This window comes from Salvelinus fontinalis, chromosome 2 (genome assembly GCF_029448725.1).
Source record: "Salvelinus fontinalis isolate EN_2023a chromosome 2, ASM2944872v1, whole genome shotgun sequence".
NCBI classification, from domain to species: Eukaryota; Metazoa; Chordata; class Actinopteri; order Salmoniformes; family Salmonidae; genus Salvelinus; species Salvelinus fontinalis.
The window spans coordinates 67,987,645-68,008,953 of record NC_074666.1 but is presented as its reverse complement, the minus strand read 5'-3'; the positions used below and the strand labels follow the sequence as shown (position 1 = coordinate 68,008,953).

The window sequence follows — 21,309 nt, the reverse complement described above, 5'->3', positions numbered from 1 at the left end:
GGAAATGTTGGACGGGCAAGAAGACATTGCTGAGTCAAATAGGAATCCTGACTTAATGAAGTGGTGAGAGCTCAGCCACGTGCTTCTTGTCAGTAACAACCACATCATCAACTTTAAGTGACCTGGGCAGGTGTGAGGAGGGTTTATTCTCCAGGTCTTTAACCGTTTTCCAGAACTTTTCCAGGGTAAGACCCACAGAGAGAACTGCTCCTTAAAGCAACTAACTTTGGCCTTCCGGATAGACTGAGGGCCCTTGTTTGTTGGATCTTGATCAAATACAGTTCCAAAGCAGCACAATCGTAAGCTGAATCAATCTGGTAGCCTCTTAAACTAGTCTAACATATCAGCTAACAGTGTTATAGGCCGATGTCCATTCTCTTCTTACATTGGCAGATAATATTTTTTTTTAATAATGATGAATTGGCCGGTGGTTAATGGTCAACGTGTCAACAAACATGTTACCCTTTTACACAAATACATGAATGAATCACCTATCAGACCCACTTTAATAGAAAGCAGCATACATTTATTTGGACATATTTACAACTTCTCACTATCCAGTTATTTACATGATTTAAAACACATATGACATGAAAGTACAGAACATCATGATCACACCTATGGCACAGGGAAAATGTTTGTTTTTGTGTTTTGTGAGATGGCTCCGTGAAAAGTACAACCTACATGCAGCCCCCAAGAAAATCAAAAAGTCAGTTTTTACAAAATATGTGATATTCTTACTCTATACCCCAAATAGGGCCAGATTTACTTAGAGTGTGCACCAGTGGAGGCTGCTGAGGGTAGGACGGCTCAAAATAATGGCTGTAATGGAGTGGTATCAAATGTGTTTGATATCATTCCATTTACTCCATTCCAGTTGATACCATTCCATTCACTCCATTCCAGCCATTATTATGATCCATCCTTCCCTCAGCAGCCTCCATTGGTGTGCACAAATCGACTGTTTGCACCTATTAGTTCAATCACATGAAGAAATTTGTTGTTTTATTCTAATGAAAATTTTGCCTTAGGAAATAAGGGCCACAGCGTCTAATGTAGCTTTTGCACGTCTTTTGAGGATCTAGATTTGAGATCAGAGGTCACTTCAATACATGGTTGTGGTCACCTCCATTTCAATTCAGAACGTTTATTGAAATTCAAAATAGCACTTGTAAAGTCTTGAATTGTTAGTCATGTCATTCTAAATTGAAATGGTTTTGACCACAACCCTACTTCAATCAATACAATGTGGTCTCACATAGATGTAATACAAATATCTCAGTTCCCTCTTAAAATCTGCTGGTGAGAGTGCAAATGTCGTCTGCTTCCAGAAAGCTAACCAGCTGGTGATGTGCTGTGTGCCCGCCAAGAACATTAGGTTGGTGAATATCAGAGAAGTCTCATCCAAGCAGGCAAAACTGGTTGCAATGTCATTTTGATGACATGGTCAGGTTTCATAAGTAAGTTTTGTTATTGTCTTTTTATTTACATTTTATTCATTTAGCAGACACTCTTACCCAGAGCAATTTAGAAGAGCAGTTAGGGTTATACCTTTTACTTAGTCAGCTCAGGATTCGAACCAGTGACCTTTCAGTTACTGGCCTAAACGCTCTTAACCGCTAAGCTACCTGCTGACCCTATTGGGTTGTAATCTGACCAAATAACAACCAAAATATTACTCTTTCCCATGACCTCTTGATGTCATCATGAAAAAATATGTCTTTGCCTGGTTATACTGTAACAGAGACCGTTCGGTTGCATCTGGAAATATGAAGTCTCAACCATACAACCACAAAATGATGCCATTAAGACGACATTTGCCAAATTTTTGCCTCATGGGATTCTTCTGTTGAAAAAATTCTGACAAAACAGAGAAATAAACTAATAACAGCTAAAAGTCAATCAAAATTCAGTAAAGAACCTAGTTGGGTTTTGATACCTCACCTTTATGGGGCAACTGTTATAAATTGAACACAACAATGAAATACAACACTTGTGGCTGAAATAGAGTTAGTTCATGGTTCTTGCTAGTCTTCTTATTGCTAGTCAATAGACAGGATGTGTGTGGTATTAGCAAAACGAATACTCTTTAAAACTTGTTCCCTCTTTAGAAACTGAAACACTTAATTACGAGACTCAAACTTCATGAAGCATAGATGAATTCTGCCATGACATGACAACAAGCACATTACCTAATGATAGTTCATCATGTCACTTTATGACCAACGACATCACAAAACACAGTCATTAATTTAAATGTAACTTACTAAAGATCCCAAATTGCTGCATGATATTGTAATGTCATGCTATACTGTGTGAAGTGTCACAAATTGGTTTAGGGACCTGTCCCTAAACCAATTTATGACACTTCACACAGTATAGCATGACATCACAATACATGTTACTGCTACAGCTATGCAGGCTTTATAACACAGTGTGCAAAGTGCTACCCAGCCAATTCACTCCATACTGGTAATCTGACTTATACTGTACAATACATCAGACATTATAACAATAAAGAATACAGGTAGGAGAACGAATGCCCTATGAATAGGCATGCAGCGCATTTACAGAACGACCTCAGCTCTATACTGTACATGACCAGAGCCATATAGATACATATGTATGGCTCCCTTATATACACATATGTATACATATGGCTTTGTACACGACCCTTCCAGGCAGTGTTTGACACTGCATCAATGAGACATATAAAAACAAATTCTTACAAAAGTATTATATACAGAGCATAAAGGAAGCAGCGAGACTCTTCATTTTGTACATTTCTCAAGTGTCCTGATCGTCTCCCTTTAGAAGGTGGCAAAACTCAAGAGATCTGCATGGGAGATACGAAATCAAATCAATATTTCATTTAAATGTATGGATTAAAATATTTCATTTAAATGTATGGATGAAAGATGCAGGTCAAAGTATGGTAGTTAATCTTAAGGACATATATTTCAATCAAGAGAATACAATCGTAGCAGGGAGGACTTCTTTCACTGTTATTTATCAACTATAGTTTTATTGGTTCCCTGGTCTATAATAGATGAGATTAAAAAGATTCTGGAGTCTAGAATGATTGTAGAACAAGCGTAAAGGGGCTTACCTTCGTTACAACCTTTTGTTTGCTTGAGATGATTCAGGTAAACAAACTGATGTGTGACGGGGAAAGAGAGGAAAGTGAAAATAAATTAAAAGTGCACTCACCAAATCCTGGATTTATAATCCTGGTTGTATTTAAATGTTTTTTCAATACCTCATCTCTAAGCAGAGTGATTCAATAAAACATCAACAGAATTTCATCCCTTAGCACTGGCTATGACCACTAGGTGGCATAACTATACTGAAACCACACTTTTTTGTTGGGTTTAAAGGAAAACTCCACCCCAAAATATGTAACTTTCAAAATACAGAACTCTGCAGCATCATATGATTCAAAATGCATCATACAGGCCAGATTTTTGTATTTTTAAAGTTACATATGTTGAAAACTTGATTGCTGACATGCAAAACATTTTGGGGACTATATCATCAATGGACTAATAAAACAAATACCAAAATATAGTTTTGGGGTGGAGTTTTCCATTAACATGGAAGTGATTTTTTTTGATAAGTATATAAGTTTTTAAATAATCAATTGGGGTTCTTACCAACTCTCTCTCACTACTTCAATGTCGCTCACTAGATTCTGTGCTAAACAGATCCCAAAAATCTGAAAAAGGGCACAAAGATTAGGTGAGACATCTCTACTTTTGAACGGCTACTGTGGTGATAGATCTAGTTGATTTCAGTGTTTCATGGTCAGTTTTATGATCAGCAATAGTTTGTTTAATGTCTAAATTCTAGTCTCAGACAATAGCCTAATTCATCATTTAGTATTATTTTGGGCGGCAGGTAGCCTAGTGGTCAGCGCTTTGAACCAGTAACCGAAAGGTTGCTGGATCGAATCCCCGAGCTGACAAGGTAAAAATCTGTTGTTCTGACCCTGAACAAGGCAGTTAACCTACTGTTCATAGGCCATTATTGTAAATAAGAATTTGTTCTTAACTGACTTGCCTAGTAAAATAAAAAATAAAAAAATAGTAGCAAGTAAAATTCACAAGCATAGTCAGCTATGAACATAAAAAGCAGAGATAAACAATGTTTCAAGACATCTTAAGAAATTGATCATTGACACCACTATCAAATAAAAAAAAACGGTCTATTTCAAGTTACAGTCCATTCCCGCGACAAGTCAGAGAAAACACGATGTTGAAAGTACAGCCCCTTAAAGCTACATTCTGGGATTTGAAAAAACAACAAAAGGGTTGTTTTGTTTTATAATACATCTGAGGGATGGGGGTTGGGAAATGTAACCCCTCTCAAATTCATAGACAGCACTCTAGATGCAAGGTCTGACAGTCCATGACATCTACATGATAGTTTCAACCATATATGTCGTTAGTTCACATTCTTCGTGTTTGTAAACAATGGAATAATGAAACCTTGGAGGGGATTCAACCCATAGAACGTTGTCGACAATGTACCTTTTAAAGCCAATGTTACCGCATACGTGGAGATCGCATCCAAGGTAAACATGGCAGATGTCGGCTCTATTGGAAATGATCTGAATATGTCAAGTGCTCCATAACGCAGCTTTGGATTGATTTCCGTCCCTTATATTTTGCATTATGGTGAAGACAGACAGTTGTGCTAAACTCATGAGGCATTTATAAGTTATACATATACAGTGAGCTATATCAATGTGTAAAATATCAAGAATTTAAATGACCATTGAACAGCTTCTCAAATCCCAGGCTTTAGCTTTAAAACCAAAATGGACTGAAAGCAGACACAGGTAAAACCAGAGTTCATACTCTGGTGTATTTGGGGATTATGTATCAGACATTTGTTCCCAACCTGTAGTAAAGCAATTCCTATGAAGATCCCTGCCACCACTGTCAGGTTGTCTTGAAGCCACTTCTCAAATTGAGGCACACAGCCTTTGATGTAGATAAAGGTCATCTGCTCCGAGTCCTAACACAGCAGAGACAAAACAAAACAAAACAATGACCTTTAATGCTAACATTTTTATCTTACAGTCCATAATTTAATTGGTATTTACTCTGTTATCAAGTGTAGCTCAGTTGGTTAGAGCATGACGCTACCACCACATATACAAAAAACAGTTACTATACTAGAAGTCGCTTTGGATAACAGCGTCTGCTAAATGGCATAGCTACTTTAAAGTATTGTTATATTATTATGTGAATTGTACATCAGGTTAATCATGCTTCAGTAGCCTAGATGTTAAATGTCAGCTTTTGTTAGCCACCTTATTAGTCACCTCAAGTGTTTTCGCGGGCACTATAGGGTGAAGTTTCTCCTACATGTAGATATAGATCTAGGATCAGCTTCCCCTCCCCAATCCTAAATGCAAAACTGACCAAAGATCAGCGTGTAGGGGCAACTTCACCCTGACTTGCATGCCATATACAGTGAGCTCCAAAGGTATTGAGACAGTGGCACATTTCACAACATTTGTTGTTTTGAATTGTGAATAAGGATGAGTGAGAAAGTTACAGATGAAAAAATATGCGTCTGTAACTTTGTCACTCATCAATAATTCACGATTCATTAAGGATTATCTGTACCGGTACTCATGGTAGCATCCACATTAATGTAGAAGTGTTAAGAAACATATTATATTCTTATTAACAATAAAAGTGACTCCAAAATGACCAAATACATTATTTACCATTAATTTCTATTGGGCACAAAAGGATCTGAAACACAACCAAAACAAACAGCAAAATCATCCAACAAGTGTTTAGACCACAAGCTTGATGTAATCATTGCGTGCTAGGAATGAGACCAAATATTTAATTTTTGATTACTTTAAACTCCTTTAAGCACAATTAGGGCTGTGACGGTCATGAAATTGTGTTAGCCGGTGATTGTCAAGCTAATAACTGCTTGTCTCATGGTAATTGACCGATAATTAACACATTTAACATCTACTGGCATCCATGCATAGCCTACAAGCCACTGATGCAGACTTTAGGAACATCTACACTTTAAAAAGTCTAAGAAATCCATGTACTATAGCCTACACCATCACAATAAATCCATTATTTATTTTATACCAGTCTAAAGAAACATGATTATGAAGAAAATGTAGTGTGTTTCAGAAGAACAGAATAGCATACTCTGAGTTGTCCTTATCTGGCTTATCTTATTTTATCTGGCTTATCTGGCTATGCCATATGGCTGTGGGCTACACTAGTTCATTTAGCAGACATGATTTGCTTTGAATTCCGTGGCATTATTTTAGATCATTTTATATAGTATGAAGATAGCTGAATAAAATAGAAAGGATATTTTCTCCAAATTATTTGGGGGAGTGCGCTATTCTGTGTTGAGAGGTTAACCTCTTGGAACTATAGGGGGTGCTGTTCCGCATTAGCATATTTGTGTCTCCAAATTAAACTGCCTCGTGCTAAATTCTTGATCGTACAATATGCATATTATTGTTATTATTGGATAGAAAACACCTTCTAGTTTCTATAGAAGTTGAAATTTTGTCTCTGAGTTGTACAGAACAATTTCTACAGCACTTTTCATGACAGGGTTCAGATTTCAATTTTTTTTACCTCTGATCTGGGGTCTGTTTTTAAGGCGACAGTGAATGCTATGAAGAAACCGACACTGCCTACGTCTTCCTCTGGGTGTCTGTACGTCATCACGCTTTCAATGGAATCGATGGGATATTCACAGCCAGTATAAAAGACCAAAATGTATAGAGACCGCCCTTTCTCGTCGTGCGCCTGAAGCGTGAAGGGCATCGGACCTGCCTCGTTCCAAATCGTTTTCTAACCAGCAATATTTCTCCGGTCATGTTTTTACTCGTTTTAGGTGTTAAAAACATCATAATGTAGTTAATTTGAACAGTTTTATAGCAATTTATATCCGTTTAGTGCGATTTTAGAGGAATTTATTTGTTGTGCACTCTGAAACTTTGGACACGTTTTGGGGTGTCGGTCGTTGGTGGTGGACATTTCGAAGGACAGAGGACATCTATCGACCAAAAGACGTTTATAACATAGAAAGGATACATTGCCCAAGAATCTGATGGAAGAACACCTCAAAGTAAGCAATATTTAATATGATAAATCGTGTTTCTGTCGAAATATTTTAAACGCATATTTCGCCATTTTGTTTGGTATAGCTTCACTTGGCGAACCCTGTATTGAAAAGTAAGGATAATTTTAAAAATGTAAATCAGCGGTTGCATTAAGAACTAATTTGTCTTTCGATTCCTGTAAACCCTGTATTTTTTAGTCAAGTATATGATTAGCTATTAATTAAACTAGATCACTCTGAAAGATGGCGACCGACATTTTCAGGCTTGTTTTGCTACTATTTTCATTGTGTAACCACGGTTTTGTATGGCTAAATATGCACCTTTTCGAACAAACTGTATATGTATATTGTAAAATGATGTTACAGGAGTGTCATCGGAAGAATTCTGAGAAGGTTAGTGAAAAAATTAATATCTTTTGGCGATGTTGACTTTTATCGCTCACTTTGGCTAGAATCAATGCTGGGCTGCTATGTGCTATGTGCTATGCTAATATAACGATTTATTGTGTTTTCGCTGTAAGACACTTAGAAAATCTGAAATATTGTCTGTATTCACAGGATCTGTGTCTTTCGATTAGTGTATGCTGTGTATTTTTACGAAATGTTTGATGATTAGTAGTTAGGTAAACACGTTGCTCATTGTAATTATTCTAGTCCATTTGTGACGGTGGGTGCAATTGTAACCTATGGCAGCTACCTGAAATATGCACATTTTTCTAACAAAACCTATCCCATACCATAAATATGTTATCAGACTGTCATCTAATGAGTTTTTTTGTTGGTTAGGGGCTATAAATATCTTAGTTTAGCCGAATTGGTGATGGCTACTGGTGTTGGTGGACAAATAAAAGATGGTGGATTATGCTAATGTGTTTTTAGGTAATAGATGTACATCTTTACATATTGTGTCTTCCCTGTAAAACATTTTAAAAATCGGAAATGGTGGCTTTATTCACAAGATCTGTATCTTTCATCTGGTGTCTTGGACTTGTGATTTAATGATATTTAGATGCTACTATCTACTTGTGAAGCTATGCTAGCTATGCTAAACAGTGTGTGGGGGGTGGGGGGTGCTCCCGGATCCGGGTTTCTGAGGCAGTAGAAGTTAATAAAGAAACAGGTACTCCTATATGCTTAATTTAGAGTTATTTATGTAACTTTAGTTGTGAAACAAACATTGGGCTATATGTTTAGATTTTTAAAACATTCTAAGGCTGCATAATGCGACTCTAATGATGATTTGAAAGGCATGAGCTCTGTTTTGTTTTTTGCACAGGCTGTACACACTTCATCAGTCTTTCAAAATTTGACAAGCACTGGATAATGCATCAAATTTCATGGCGGCATACTTTTTGTGTGGCTATAATGCCCCCTAAACAAATCCATGCCTTTTGCGACCAGTAGCTGTTGTGCCCTTGGGCTGAATATAATAATTATAATTCCCTTCTCCCAGCTGGGCGCTCCGAAGAACCTCTCACTCTCTGTTACCTGATCGGGTCTTTCTCACAGGCTACAAGTGAAGACCGACACATCGGGGACGCAACTGTCCTTCTTATCTAACTCCGAAGCGCAAATTGAAGAGATTGGAAGAACTGTCCACATTTACTTTTGTCAATCAACAAGAGAAGTAGGCCTAACGAACAGCAAACGCACAACCTACTATCCCCCATAGAACAAAAGTTGACCTATTCTATTCTGTGCAGGAAATAAATATTCCCAGCATAGTCTGGGACAGTTGTGGTATGCGATAGATCTCAAATTAATTAATATCCCAAACACTAGCATCAAAAAAACTTTTTAAGTAATGACGCAACAGATCAGAACGTTTAACTTAAAATGTTGCTAAACTATTAGGCTATTTCTTCACATTATAAGCTCAGCAATGCGCCATGGCATTAGGCTATATGCGCAAATGTTCCATTAACAGGAAAACACCATCCTCAAACGTGACTGCAAATGCGATTATGCATGTGATGCTTTTATTATAAATGTGTATTTTAAATGGTTAAAATTATATTGAAACTCAAACTTGATACTCACTCGCTGCATATGTATGCCAGTTAGGCTCTACACCTGTTGTAAATCAGATTAATGTGCTTAAGTTTAAGAAGTTATATGGCCACTTGAGTTGTGATACTGTCACGGCCGTCGTATGAATAATTGGACCAAGGCACAGCGTGAGTAGAGTTCCACATTTTAATGATAGTGAAACTTCCAAAACAACAAAGATATAATGATCATGAAATACGTAGCGCACATAGGCACTCATACAAAACAATATCCCCCATAGCAGGTGGGAAAAAGGACACACTAAGTATGATCCCCAATTAGAGGTAACGATTATCAGCTGCCTCCAATTGGGAACCATACACACACACCAACATAGAAATATAATACCTAGAAACCCCCCTAATCACACCCCGACCCACTACACCACAGAGAACCCCGAGGGCTCTCAATGGTCAGGGCGTGACAGATACAAACGTTGGGCTATATGTTTAGATTTTTTATATATTCTGTATGATGCGACCCTAATGATGATTTGAAAAAATGCCTAGAATTTCCCGGCAGCAAATATATCATTCACAAGGGATAGCCTAATATTGTCAACCATCAGACTATTCTTGATTTAATCTTGTCTTTACATATACTAAATAATATATGTGTGAATTCTTATTTATTTAGAATGGACCATTATCATGCACCTGTCTCGAAGCAGGGGCAGGAGAAAAAAATACATGTAATCTATGCACTTAAATAGCGAATGGAGGATTCTATTCCCATTGTTAATCTTCATGCCATCCTGTTGTAAAGAGAAGCAATGTGCTTAATATTAGAAAAGTTGAGAAATAAATATAGTAGGCATAGCTTATAGAAAGCTGATGGGATCTTCCTCTTTTTAATAGAGGCCATCACTCTGTTTTCTCACGCAATTGCATGGCCTATAAAAATGTAGCACAACATGAGCTCATGGGTTCTCGTGAAGTGTTTGATTAGATATTCGATAACATTTGCATTGGTGTCAGAGTGATTAGAGGGACAATAGAGTGCTGAGTACCAGGCAGTTAGCCAGTTTGGTAGGCTACTAATGACCATCAACAGCATCAGAGCTTGAAGAAGCCTAATTACCATGACTAAACGGTCACGTGGAATTTGACTGCCATCATGACTCATGACCGCCGGTATGGCGGTAATTACGGTCACCATAACAGCCCTAGTCACAATACTTTTTGGTCCCCCTAAAATGGGTGGACTATGTACAAATCGTGCTGCAATTTTTAAACGGTTCCCCCGATATAAATAAAAATACCATCAAATTAAGCTGACAATCTGCACTTTTAACCAAAAATGTTTGTATCATTTCAAATCCAAAGTGCTGGAGTACATAGCCAAAACAACAAAACATTTGTCACTGTCCCAATACTCTTGGAGCTTACTGTATCTCACCAACTGGCCATTCCATGAACATCCTGCAGTTCCCCGTGTCTTTTTGTTGAAATACCTTCCCTAAACTGAATCTTATCAAAACAGTCTCCAAATTTATGCTTTTCAGTTTGAGGGTAATGTTTGGAAAATAAATACACCCCTTCCTTACATTACTCTCTCTCCCATGGTACTTGGCCAAAAGCACATTTCTCCACCATGAGTAATTCCAGGCAACCCATAGTACTGAGGGAACCAGCTGTTGTTAAATGGGGGCTGGGAGAGTGGTGATGGACTGTGAGACCAGTGTTGTGACTTAGACTTGGGTGGAGTGCAGTAAGAATTACCTCATCTAGCTCAACCAATCTGCCAATGGCTAATGGGAAACAGTTTTCTACGATTCCTATTTCGCAATTCCACTGTTTTATTTTGAGGGCTGCCTTTTGATGAAACAACCCATCCCCATGCTGTGGAAAAAGCTCCCAGAGCTTGCTTCCAAGTGAACAGACTGCCGTAATGTTGGATTCTGGGGCTGTTTGTATCAAGTGTCTCGGAGTAGGAGTGCTGATCTAGGATCAACTCCCCCCTTTCCATGTAATATTATTCATTTTGATTCAAGAGGCAAGACAGCAGGTCTCTGAAGATTGTTTTCCCCTATACTACTCAGGCATTGCACCAGTCTCACTGTGTCGGCTCAACACTAATAACAGCAACTTTCGAATTAGAATATAGGTGCCGACTCTTGGATTAAGTACTTCACAGCATTTCCAGGAATCTCAAATAAGTTACTGTTGGGAAATAACATATTTTCTGCAATAAGAACGATTCAACTCACCGCTTTAGCCCGAATGTCGTAGCCACACTGGGTGTTAATGACATCCTCCTACAATATAAAAGAGAGGATATTTATAAACGGTATATTCACAGCATTTGCCTAATTGACTCAAAACTAAACCTGCGACAAGTTTGCAAACAGTAGATAGAAATGGATGTAGGGGCTGCTAAAACTGGGGTTGTTAATGAGCTTGATATAGGCATATATATTGACCTGTATAGTAAGCCAAACCATTAGTTATTTTTCAAATATCATGAATAATGTCAATGTCAAGGACTTAGATTTTGCACGTGCTTGTAGGCAAGGAAATGTCATTTGAAGAAACATGCCATCTGGTCTTGTTGCATGCTAAAAAAAAGAGATTTCATCATAAACATCTTCAAATAAGGTTCAGCTAGGGTTATGTAGCCTATTTGTGTGCTGTTTGGCTGTAGTATGAATGAGTTCTGTGCAGCAGAGGCTAGTTGTGTCCCTCCTTGTTTGTATTGTATGAGTATGATTTATGGTGACGTAAAGTTAGCCACTGTGAGACGTTAGCCCCTTAAAAAGGGACATGAGCTAAGATAGGACATTCTGTTCCGCAGCCTCTGAGAAGTCTAAACACTGCGATCTGAATGCTGTAATCTAGCCAGTGCGTTTGACTTAGAGTCTACAACATGGCTTCTGACTAGGCAGAGAGAAACAACTAGGACGGTGTTGAGCTTTAACCTACTGACTCTGCTAAGTGTGTTCGAAGGCCACTTTACTATTTCAATTGTATTGGTATGAACTAATGCAATACGCTGGTGGCTGGACATTAGAATGGGGTATTTTATAACTGAAGTACTGACTGAACAACTCCAATAAAAGCTGTCTGTACTTCAGAAGATAGTGGGTATAGTTCAGTGAAGTGAGAGAAAACGTACTGCGGGGTCTTTGGTGCAGCATGAAAAGGGGACTCCGCACTTCTCGCGACTTGGGTTGGAATCAGTGCAGTTGAAGTAGATGTTCAAGTTCCAGTCGTCTGCCCCAAAGGCGCCACAACACTCCCACTGGAAAGGCCAAAGAGACAGAACAACATCCTTTTTAGACATCAACAACGTCTTATGCTGAGTTTAGACAAGGAACGCAAAAACCGTCATCCCAGTCAGACAAGAAAGCAAGAAAGAGAGTGATGGCAAAAGCAAGCTAGCGCAACGGTATGAGTTGCTATGGTGATTTCAGTAAACAAACTTTGCAAATCAACATCAGGTAGGAAACAAAGCTTTGGCACACACCAAAAGTTGAAATATTTGAACTCTGGCGGCAAGTTTCGCCTCAACAGCATTTACCGTCATGCTCTCATTGAAAACAATGACATCCGGTTTGCAATCACAGTGGCTGTGGCCCTTACATTACTTTCCATTAACCTAGGTAGTTGTCAATCCACATAGACAGTTTTATGTGCATTTGGTTATTTAGCTAGCTAGGTAATGCTAGCCAGAAGCTTCTGAAAATAACTAGACCAATAACCCATACATGCTGTTAAAAACTGTGAGAGTTGATTCACAACATGTTCATTTATATTTTTTGTGAATTATATATTCCAAGGCCATTAAAGTCACATGTGGAAATATTTCAGGTGCACCCAGTGGTGTAGTGGTGCCTGAAGAAGTGGGTATACATTTCCCAAATGGCCCACCCGTGAAGGAAAGGTCTGAAAAAGTTTATGCTTAAAAAAATGTACAAAAAATTACGCTATAAAGTGCCTTCAGAAAGTATTCATACCCCTTGACTTGTTCCACTTATTTTTCACCCATCTACATACAAAGTGAAAACATGTTTTTTGAAAAATGTGTAAATTGATTGAAAATTAAATGCCTAATTTACGTAAGTATTCACAACCCCTGAGTCAATACATGTTAGAATCACCTTTGGGAGCGATTACAGCTGTGAGTCTCTCAGAGCTTAGCACACCTGTACAACTGTACAATATATATCATTTTTTATCAAGCACTATCAATTTGGTTGTTGATCATTCCTAGACAGCCATTTTCAACTCTTGCTATAGATTTTCAAGCTGATTCAAGTCAAAACTGTAACTAGGCCACTCAGGAACATTCAATGTCGTCTTGGTAAGCAACTCCAGTGTATGGCCTTGTGTTTTGGTTTTTTTTCTGCTGAAAGGTGAATTTGTCTCCCAGTGTCTGTTGGAAAGCAGACTGAACCAGGTTTTCCTCTAGGATTTTGCCTGTGCTTTGCTCTATTCTGTTTCTTTTTATCCTAAAAAACTCACTAGTCCTTGCTGATGACAAGCATATCCATAACTAGATACAGCCACCACCATGCTTGAAAATATGAAGAGTGGTACTCGTGATGTGTTGGATTTTCCCCAAACATAATGTTTTGTATTCAGAACATTAAGTTAATATCTTAGGCACATTATTTTTGCAGTTTTACTTAAGTACCTTATTGCAAACAGGATGCATGTTTTGTATTATGTGTATTCTGTACAGGCTTCCTTCTTTTCACTTTGTAATTTAAGTTAGTATTGTGGAGTAACTACAATGTTGTTGATGCATCCTCAGTTTTCACCTATCACAGTCATTAAACTATGTGACTGTTTTAAAGTCACCATTCAGCCTCATGGTGAAATCCCTGAGCATTTTCCTTCCTCTCTGACCACTGAGTTAGGAAGGACGTCTGTATCCTTGTAGTGGCTGGGTATATTGATACATCATCCAAAGTGTAATTAATAACTTCACCATGTTCAAAGGGATATTCAGTGTATTTTTTATTTGTATTTTTACCCATCTACCATTAGGTGGTCTCTTTGCAAGGCATTGGAAATCCTCCCTGGTCTTTGTGGTTGAATCTGTGTTTGAAATTCACTGCTCGACTGAGGGACCTTACAGATAATTGAATGTGACTTGTTCAGCAAATTTTTACTCCTGAACATATTTAGGTTTGCCATTGAATACTTACTGACTAAAGACATTTCAGCTTTACATTTTTTATTAATTTGTACAAATTTTTAAAAACAATTCCACTTTGACATTTAGGGGTATTGTGTGTAGGCCAGTGACCCAAAATCTCAATTGAATTCATTTTAAATTCAGGCTGTAACGTTACAGCAAAACGTGTACAAGTTTAAGGAGTGTGAATACTTTTTGAAGGCACTGTAGTTTTTCTAGATTTTACTCTTAAAATCACACTTTAAAAAATAATAGTCCACAACAATGCTTAAACCATATCAGGAGACTATTTTTGATGTCAGTGAAAAATATACAAAATAGATTTTTTTCAACTGAACACGGGCAACAGACCATTTGGCTAGTGGTGTGTCTGTACTGTAGGCCTATGACAATGTAAGGAGCTGTTGGTGGACTTCAGGCCTCCATTAACATCGACGGGGCTGAAGTGGAGCAGGTCGAGAGTTTCAAGTTCCTTGGTGTCCACATCATCAACGAACTATCATGGTCCAAACACACCAAGACAGTTGTGAAGAGGGCAGGAGACTGAAAAGATTTTGCATGGGTCCCCAGATCCTCAAAAAGTTCTACAGCTGCACCATCGAGAGCATCCTGACCGTTTGCATCATCACCTGGTATGGCAACTGCTCGGCATCTGACTGTAAGGCGTTACAGAGGGTAGTGTGTACGGCCCAGTATATCACTGGGGGCAAACTTCCTCACATCCAGGACCTTTATACTAGGCAGTGTCAGAGGGAGGCCCAAAAAATTGTCAAAAGACTCCAGTCACCCAAATCATAAACTTTTCTCTCTGCTACCGCACGGCAAGCGGTACCCGAGCACCAAGTACAGGATCAAAAGGCTCCTTAACAGCTTCTACCCCCAAACCATCAGACTGCTGAACAATTAATCAAATGTCCACCTGGACTATTTACATTGCCCCCCCAACCCCCCACTTTGTTTTTACACTGCTGCTACTCTCTGTTTATTATCTATGCATAGTCACTTTACAAATTACCTCACCTAACCTGTACCCCCGCACATTGACTCAGTACTTGTACCCCCTGTATATAGCCTCATTATTGTTATGTAATTTTCTTGTATTACTTTTTGACTTTATTATATTTAGTAAATGTTTTAACTCTATTTCTTGAGCTGCATTGTTGGTTAAGGGTTTGTAAGTAAGCATTTCACAGTGTTGTATTTGGTGCGTGACAAATACAATTTGATTTGAATGTAGGCCAACAGTCAGCGGCGGCTCACCCATTAGGGCATTAGTGGCCGTGCCCCACTTGTGATTGGTCCACAAAAAATAAAAAAAACTTGTGATAAAAAAGTTACACTATTTTTATTAAAAAATATATATATGTAATTCATGGATTGGGTTTTAAATGCTCACAAAGTGTGATAAATGTTCAAAACAAGCTGCTGAGCTACTCTGCCCCTCAGTGACTGCCAGCAGTAGCAGCTTTGCCTCTGTGGGCGCATAGGCCATGCGAACATTGCTTGGATTGTTTTGCCAGCTATTTGCTATGAGGGGGAACTACCCCGGATTGTATTACAAAGCACTGGGTGTATCACAAAGCATGATCAATTTAATTAGCCAGCTACAGTAATTTTGAGAAACATTGAGAAATATTTTTATGTTTTCAAATTAACCTGTTGAGGATGGGGGCGCTGTTGTGACTATTTATGCTAATCGTGTAATTTTTGAAACGGCTTCCCACAAAATCCTTGATCGTACAATATGCATATTATTATTATTATTGGATAGAAAACAGTCTATAGTTTCTATAGGAGTTGAAATTTTGTCTCTAAGTGGAACAGAGCCCATTCTACAGCAATTTCCCTGACATGGAGTCAGATTTCAGAAATTTTGGCCCCTGATCTGGAGTCAGTTAAAAGGGCACTGTTATTGCTATGACTATACGGACACTGCTTACGTCTTCCCCTGGATGCCTTTACGTGATGACGATTTTAATGGGGTCGATTGCGCGTTCACAGGCACTACAAATTAAAAAACCCTGAGGCTAGTCACTCTTTTGGAGCTGCGTCATGCGCCTAGAGGACACCGACCCGCACCTGTTCCAAGCATTAGTGGAGGGAGTAATATTACTCGGGTCATGTTTCTACTCGTTATGGGAGTTAAAAACATCATAAGGTAGTTAATTTAAAGCGTTTTATAGCAATTTATATCCGTTTAGTGCGATTTTGGGACATTTATTTCTGAAACGCTGTGAATTGCTGGGCACGCTTCCAGTTCATCCCGAACGCAGTTGGCATTTCCACATGGCAAGAGGACAGCTTTCCACCAAAAGACGATTACTCCCAAGAAAGGATCCTTTGCCCAAGATACTGATGGAAGAACAGCTCAAAGTAGGACATTTTTATTATGATAAATCGCGTTTCTGTCGAAAAATGTTAGTGGCTTAGGACGCCATGTTTTTTGACGTAGCTTCGCTTGGCGCAAACTGTATTGAAAAGTAAGGATAAATTAAAAAATGTAATTCCGCGATTGTATTAAGAATTAAATTGTCTATCAATCCCTGTCCACCCTATATTTTTTAGTCACGTTTATGAGTATTTATGTATAAGAGTAGATCACTGTCTAAGTGGCGCACGGACATTTTCTCACCAGCTTGGCTACATTTCACATTGTCTAACCATGATTTTGGTGGCTAAATATAAACATTTTCGATCAAACTCTATATGGATTGTGTAATATGATGTTACAGGAGTGTCATCTGAAGAATTCTGAGAAGGTTAGTGAAAAAATTAATATATTTTGGCGATGTTGACTTTTATCGCTCACTTTGGCTAGAATCAATGCTGGGCTGCTATGTGCTATGTGCTATGCTAATATAACGATTTATTGTGTTTTCGCTGTAAGACACTTAGAAAATCTGAAACATTGTCTGTATTCACAGGATCTGTGTCTTTCGATTCGTGTATGCTGTGTATTTTTACGAAATGTTTGATGATTAGTAAGTAGGTAAACACGTTGCTCTAAGTAGTTTTTCTATTCCATTTGTGACGGTGGGTGCAATTGTAACCTATGCCATCTACCTGAAATATGCACTTTTTTCTAACAAAACCTATCCCATACCATAAATATGTTATCAGACTGTCATCTGATGAGTTTTTTTCTTGGTTAGGGGCTATAAATATCTTAGTTTAGCCGAATTGGTGATAGCTACTGGTGTTGGTGGACAAATAAAAGATGGTGGATTATGCTAATGTGTTTTTAGGTAATAGATGTACATCTTTACATATTGTGTCTTCCCTGTAAAACATTTTGTAAAACACTTCCCTGTAAAACAAGATCTGTGTCTTTCATTAGCTGTGTGTCTTTCATTAGCTGTATTGGACTTTAATGTGTGAAAGTTAAATATTTAAAAAAAATATTTTTTTTGAATTTCGCGGCTCTGCCTTTTCAGTGGGGGGGGGGGGGGGAGTGCCGCTAGCGGCACTCTCATCCTAGACAGGTTAACCAGTTAACTACCTTTAAAAATCAGCTAGCTAGCTAGCTAGCACCCATGCCAATTTCAGGTCTTTATAAATTCATATGAAAGTTAACTGGCTAGCGAATCATGCTTTGTGTTTTCACTTATTGCATCTGCATGCTTGTTGCGTTCTCCCTGGTGGACTTGTTTGTTTGTGAGCTGGCTGCTCGTTCTAAATAGCATAATCTAATCTGTTCAAAACAGCGGCAGTGGTCATTCGGTTTTTGACATGCAAAAGTGAAATAGGTCTATTTATACTGTTGTTCAAATGCACAGATTGCTTCATACAGTATATATTTTCTAAGAAACTAACGGTAGTTAAAAACTGGGAATCATGTTTTTGTCATGCTCCTTTGTTGACAACTCCAACCACCTCGCGTCACTGATATACAGCCAATCAGCAGCCAACGCTGCCCACACTTTGCTTTAACAAATGCCCTCCCGATTGATACAAATAATCATGATATCATTCTGCCTACTTTGCAGTGAACATTTCATTGGGAAGGTTTATTGGGGTCTGAATTGCGCATCGCAAAGATTCAACCAAGACTCCGGACCAAACTTTTGTTGCCTTAGTTAACTTTTACTGATAGATATCATAAGTTGAAAGGACATAAAGCCATTTTTTTCATCAAATAATTGTTAAAATTCAAACAAATTTTGCTATTTGATTTTTAAGACCCCTTGAAGTAACAAAAAACAATATTAAAAAAGTATTTAATTAGCATTTGTATTTGGCCTTACTGCTATTAGCCCATACAAACTGTAACGATGTGCGGTGAGAGTTGGGAAGCAAGTTCAGGGAGTGAGTGTTTTAATAAATAAACACAAAATAATACAAAATAAGAAACACGGACAACGCACAGACATGACACAGAAACAATAACACCTGTGGAAGGAACCAAAAGGAGTGACATATATAGGGAAGGTAATCAGGGAAGTGATGGAGTCCAGTTGAGTGATCACGTGCAAGTGCGCGTAACGATGGTGACAGGTGTGCACCATTAAGAGCTGTCTGGTGAACAAGAGGGCGGAGAGGGAGCACACGTGACAGTACCCCCTCCCTGTAGCGCGGCTACAGCCGCAGGACGCCAACCAAAATAACAATCCCGGGGATCAGGAGCGGACCAGTCACCTCTGCTGAGGCGAGGGAAACCTGTCTGTCCGGCTGAGACGCGGGAGCATGGCGACCTAGAGCACCGGAGAGAGCAAACGTGACGGTACCCCCTCCCCGGTGCGTTCAGCTCCAGCCTCAGGACGCCAACCCAAGGGACGATCCCGGGAATCAAGAGCAGACCGGTCATCCCTGCTGATGCGCGGGAACCTGTCGCCGGCTGGGACGCGGGAACCTGACAGACCAGCTGAGGCAGGGGAGCCTGGCAATCCGGCTGAGGCACAAGCCTGGCGATCTGGCAAAGGCTTAAAAGTCTGACGAGCTGGCTCAGGCAGTGGAGCCTGGCAATCCGGCTGAGGCATGAGAGCCTGACGAGCTGGCGGAGGCAGGGAAGCCTGTAGCGGCCCCCGGACCCGACATCATTTCACCTGACACAAAAAAAAAACACTCCCTGATGCTTACCTTAGGTGAGGGGTTATTCTTGAACGATGTGCGCTGAGAGTTGGGAAGCAAGTTCAGGGAGTGAGTGTTTTAATAAATAAACACAACATAATACAAAATAAGAAACACGGACAACGCACAGACATGACACAGAAACAGAAACAATAACGCTTGGGGAAGGAACCAAAGGGAGGTACATATATAGGGAAGGTAATCAGGGAAGTGATGGAGTCCAGGTGAGTGATGACGCGCAGGTGCGCGTAATGATGGTGACAGGGGTGCACCATCACAAGCTGCCTGGTGACCTAGAGGCCGGAGAAGGAGCACACGTGACACAAACGCATTGAATAACAGATTCCCTAAATGGAACAACCGATAGTCCCAATCAAAAGGAAGTTTGTTCTGAAGTGTCTGTCCTGTATCTGAGATTTTTTTCTTTCTTTCTTATATTACATTTGTACATGTATTTTACCCCTTATTTTTGTCACTAAACAGTCTCCATATATAAACTCAGCAAAAAAAGAAATGTCCCTTTTTCAGGACCCTGTCTTTCAAAGATAATTCATAAAATTCCAAATAACTTCACAGATCTTCATTGTAAAGGGTTTAAACACCGTTTCCAATGCTTGTTCAATGAACCATAAACAATTAATGAACATGCACCTGTGGAACAGTCGTTAAGACACTAACAGCTTACGACGGTAGGCAATTAAGGTCACAGTTATGAGAACTTAGGACACTAAAGAGGCCTTTCTACTAACTCTGAAAAACACCAAAACTAAGATGCCCAGGCTCCCTGCTCATCTGCGTGAACGTGCCTTAGGCATGCTGCAAGGAGGCACGAGGACTGCAGATGTGGCCAGGGCAATAAATTGCAATGTCCGTACTGTGAGACGCCTAAGACAGCGCTACAGGGAGACTCACCAGACATCACCGGCAACAACGTCGCCTATGGGCACAAACCCACCGTTGCTGGACCAGACAGGGCTGTCAAAAAGTGCTCTCCACTGTCGAGTCGCGGTTTTGTTTCACCAGGTGTGATGGTCGGATTTGCGTTTATCGTCGAAGGAATGAGCGTTACACCGAGGCCTGTACTCTGGAGCAGGATCGATTTGGAGGTGGAGGGTCCGTCATGGTCTGGGGCGGTGTGTCACAGTATCATCGGACTGAGCTTGTTGTCATTGCAGGCAATCTCAACGCTGTGCGTTACAGGGAAGACATCCTCCTCCCTCATGTGGTACACTTCCTGCAGGCTCATCCTGACATGACCCTCCAGCATGACAATGCCAACAGCCATACTGCTCGTTCTGTGTGTGATTTCCTGCAAGACAGGCATGTGTTCTGCCATGGCCAGCGAAGAGCCCGGGTCTCAATCCCATTGAGCACGTCTGGGACCTTTTGGATCGAAGGGTGAGGGCTAGGGCCATTCCCCCCAGAAATGTCCGGGAACTTGTTCCAGAGTGCTCAGGACCTCAGACTAGGGTGAAGGTTCACCTTCCAACAGGACAACAACCTTAAGCACACAGCCAAGACAACGCAGGAATGGCTCTGGGACAAGTCTCTGAATGTCCTTGAGTGGCCCAACCAGAGCCCGGACTTGAACCCAATCGAACATCTCCGGAGAGGCCTGAAAATAGCTGTGGAGTGACATTCCCCATCCAACCTGACAGAGCTTGAGAGGATCTGCAGAGAAGAATGGGAGAAACTCCCCAAATACAGGTGTGCCACGCTTGTAGCGTCATACCCAAGAAGACTCAAGGCTGTAATCGCTGCCAAGGATGCTTCAACAAAGTACTGAGTAAAGGGTTTGAAAACTTACAGTTGAAGTCAAAAGTTTACATACACCTTAGCCAAATACATTTAAACTCAGTTTCACAATTCCTGACATTTAATCCTTGTAAAAATTCCCTGTCTTAGGTCAGTTAGGATCACCACTTT

The 21,309-nt window shown here is 39.7% G+C and overlaps 1 protein-coding gene across 1 annotated transcript in view; it reads right to left on the bottom strand.

Annotated features, from left to right (window-relative positions):
* Positions 1-504: 504 nt before the first annotated feature.
* Positions 505-21,309, bottom strand: part of LOC129824132 (tetraspanin-5-like) — a 36,219-nt gene continuing 15,414 nt past the window's right edge. The window contains exons 5-10 of the mRNA XM_055883503.1: positions 12,289-12,414; positions 11,384-11,431; positions 4,903-5,019; positions 3,654-3,715; positions 3,110-3,155; positions 505-2,836 (exon numbers count right to left, since the gene is read on the bottom strand). Of these exons, the coding sequence (XP_055739478.1) occupies positions 3,143-3,155; positions 3,654-3,715; positions 4,903-5,019; positions 11,384-11,431; positions 12,289-12,414 (366 nt within the window). The 3' untranslated portion in view covers positions 505-2,836; positions 3,110-3,142. The remainder of the gene's footprint in view (positions 2,837-3,109; positions 3,156-3,653; positions 3,716-4,902; positions 5,020-11,383; positions 11,432-12,288; positions 12,415-21,309) is intronic.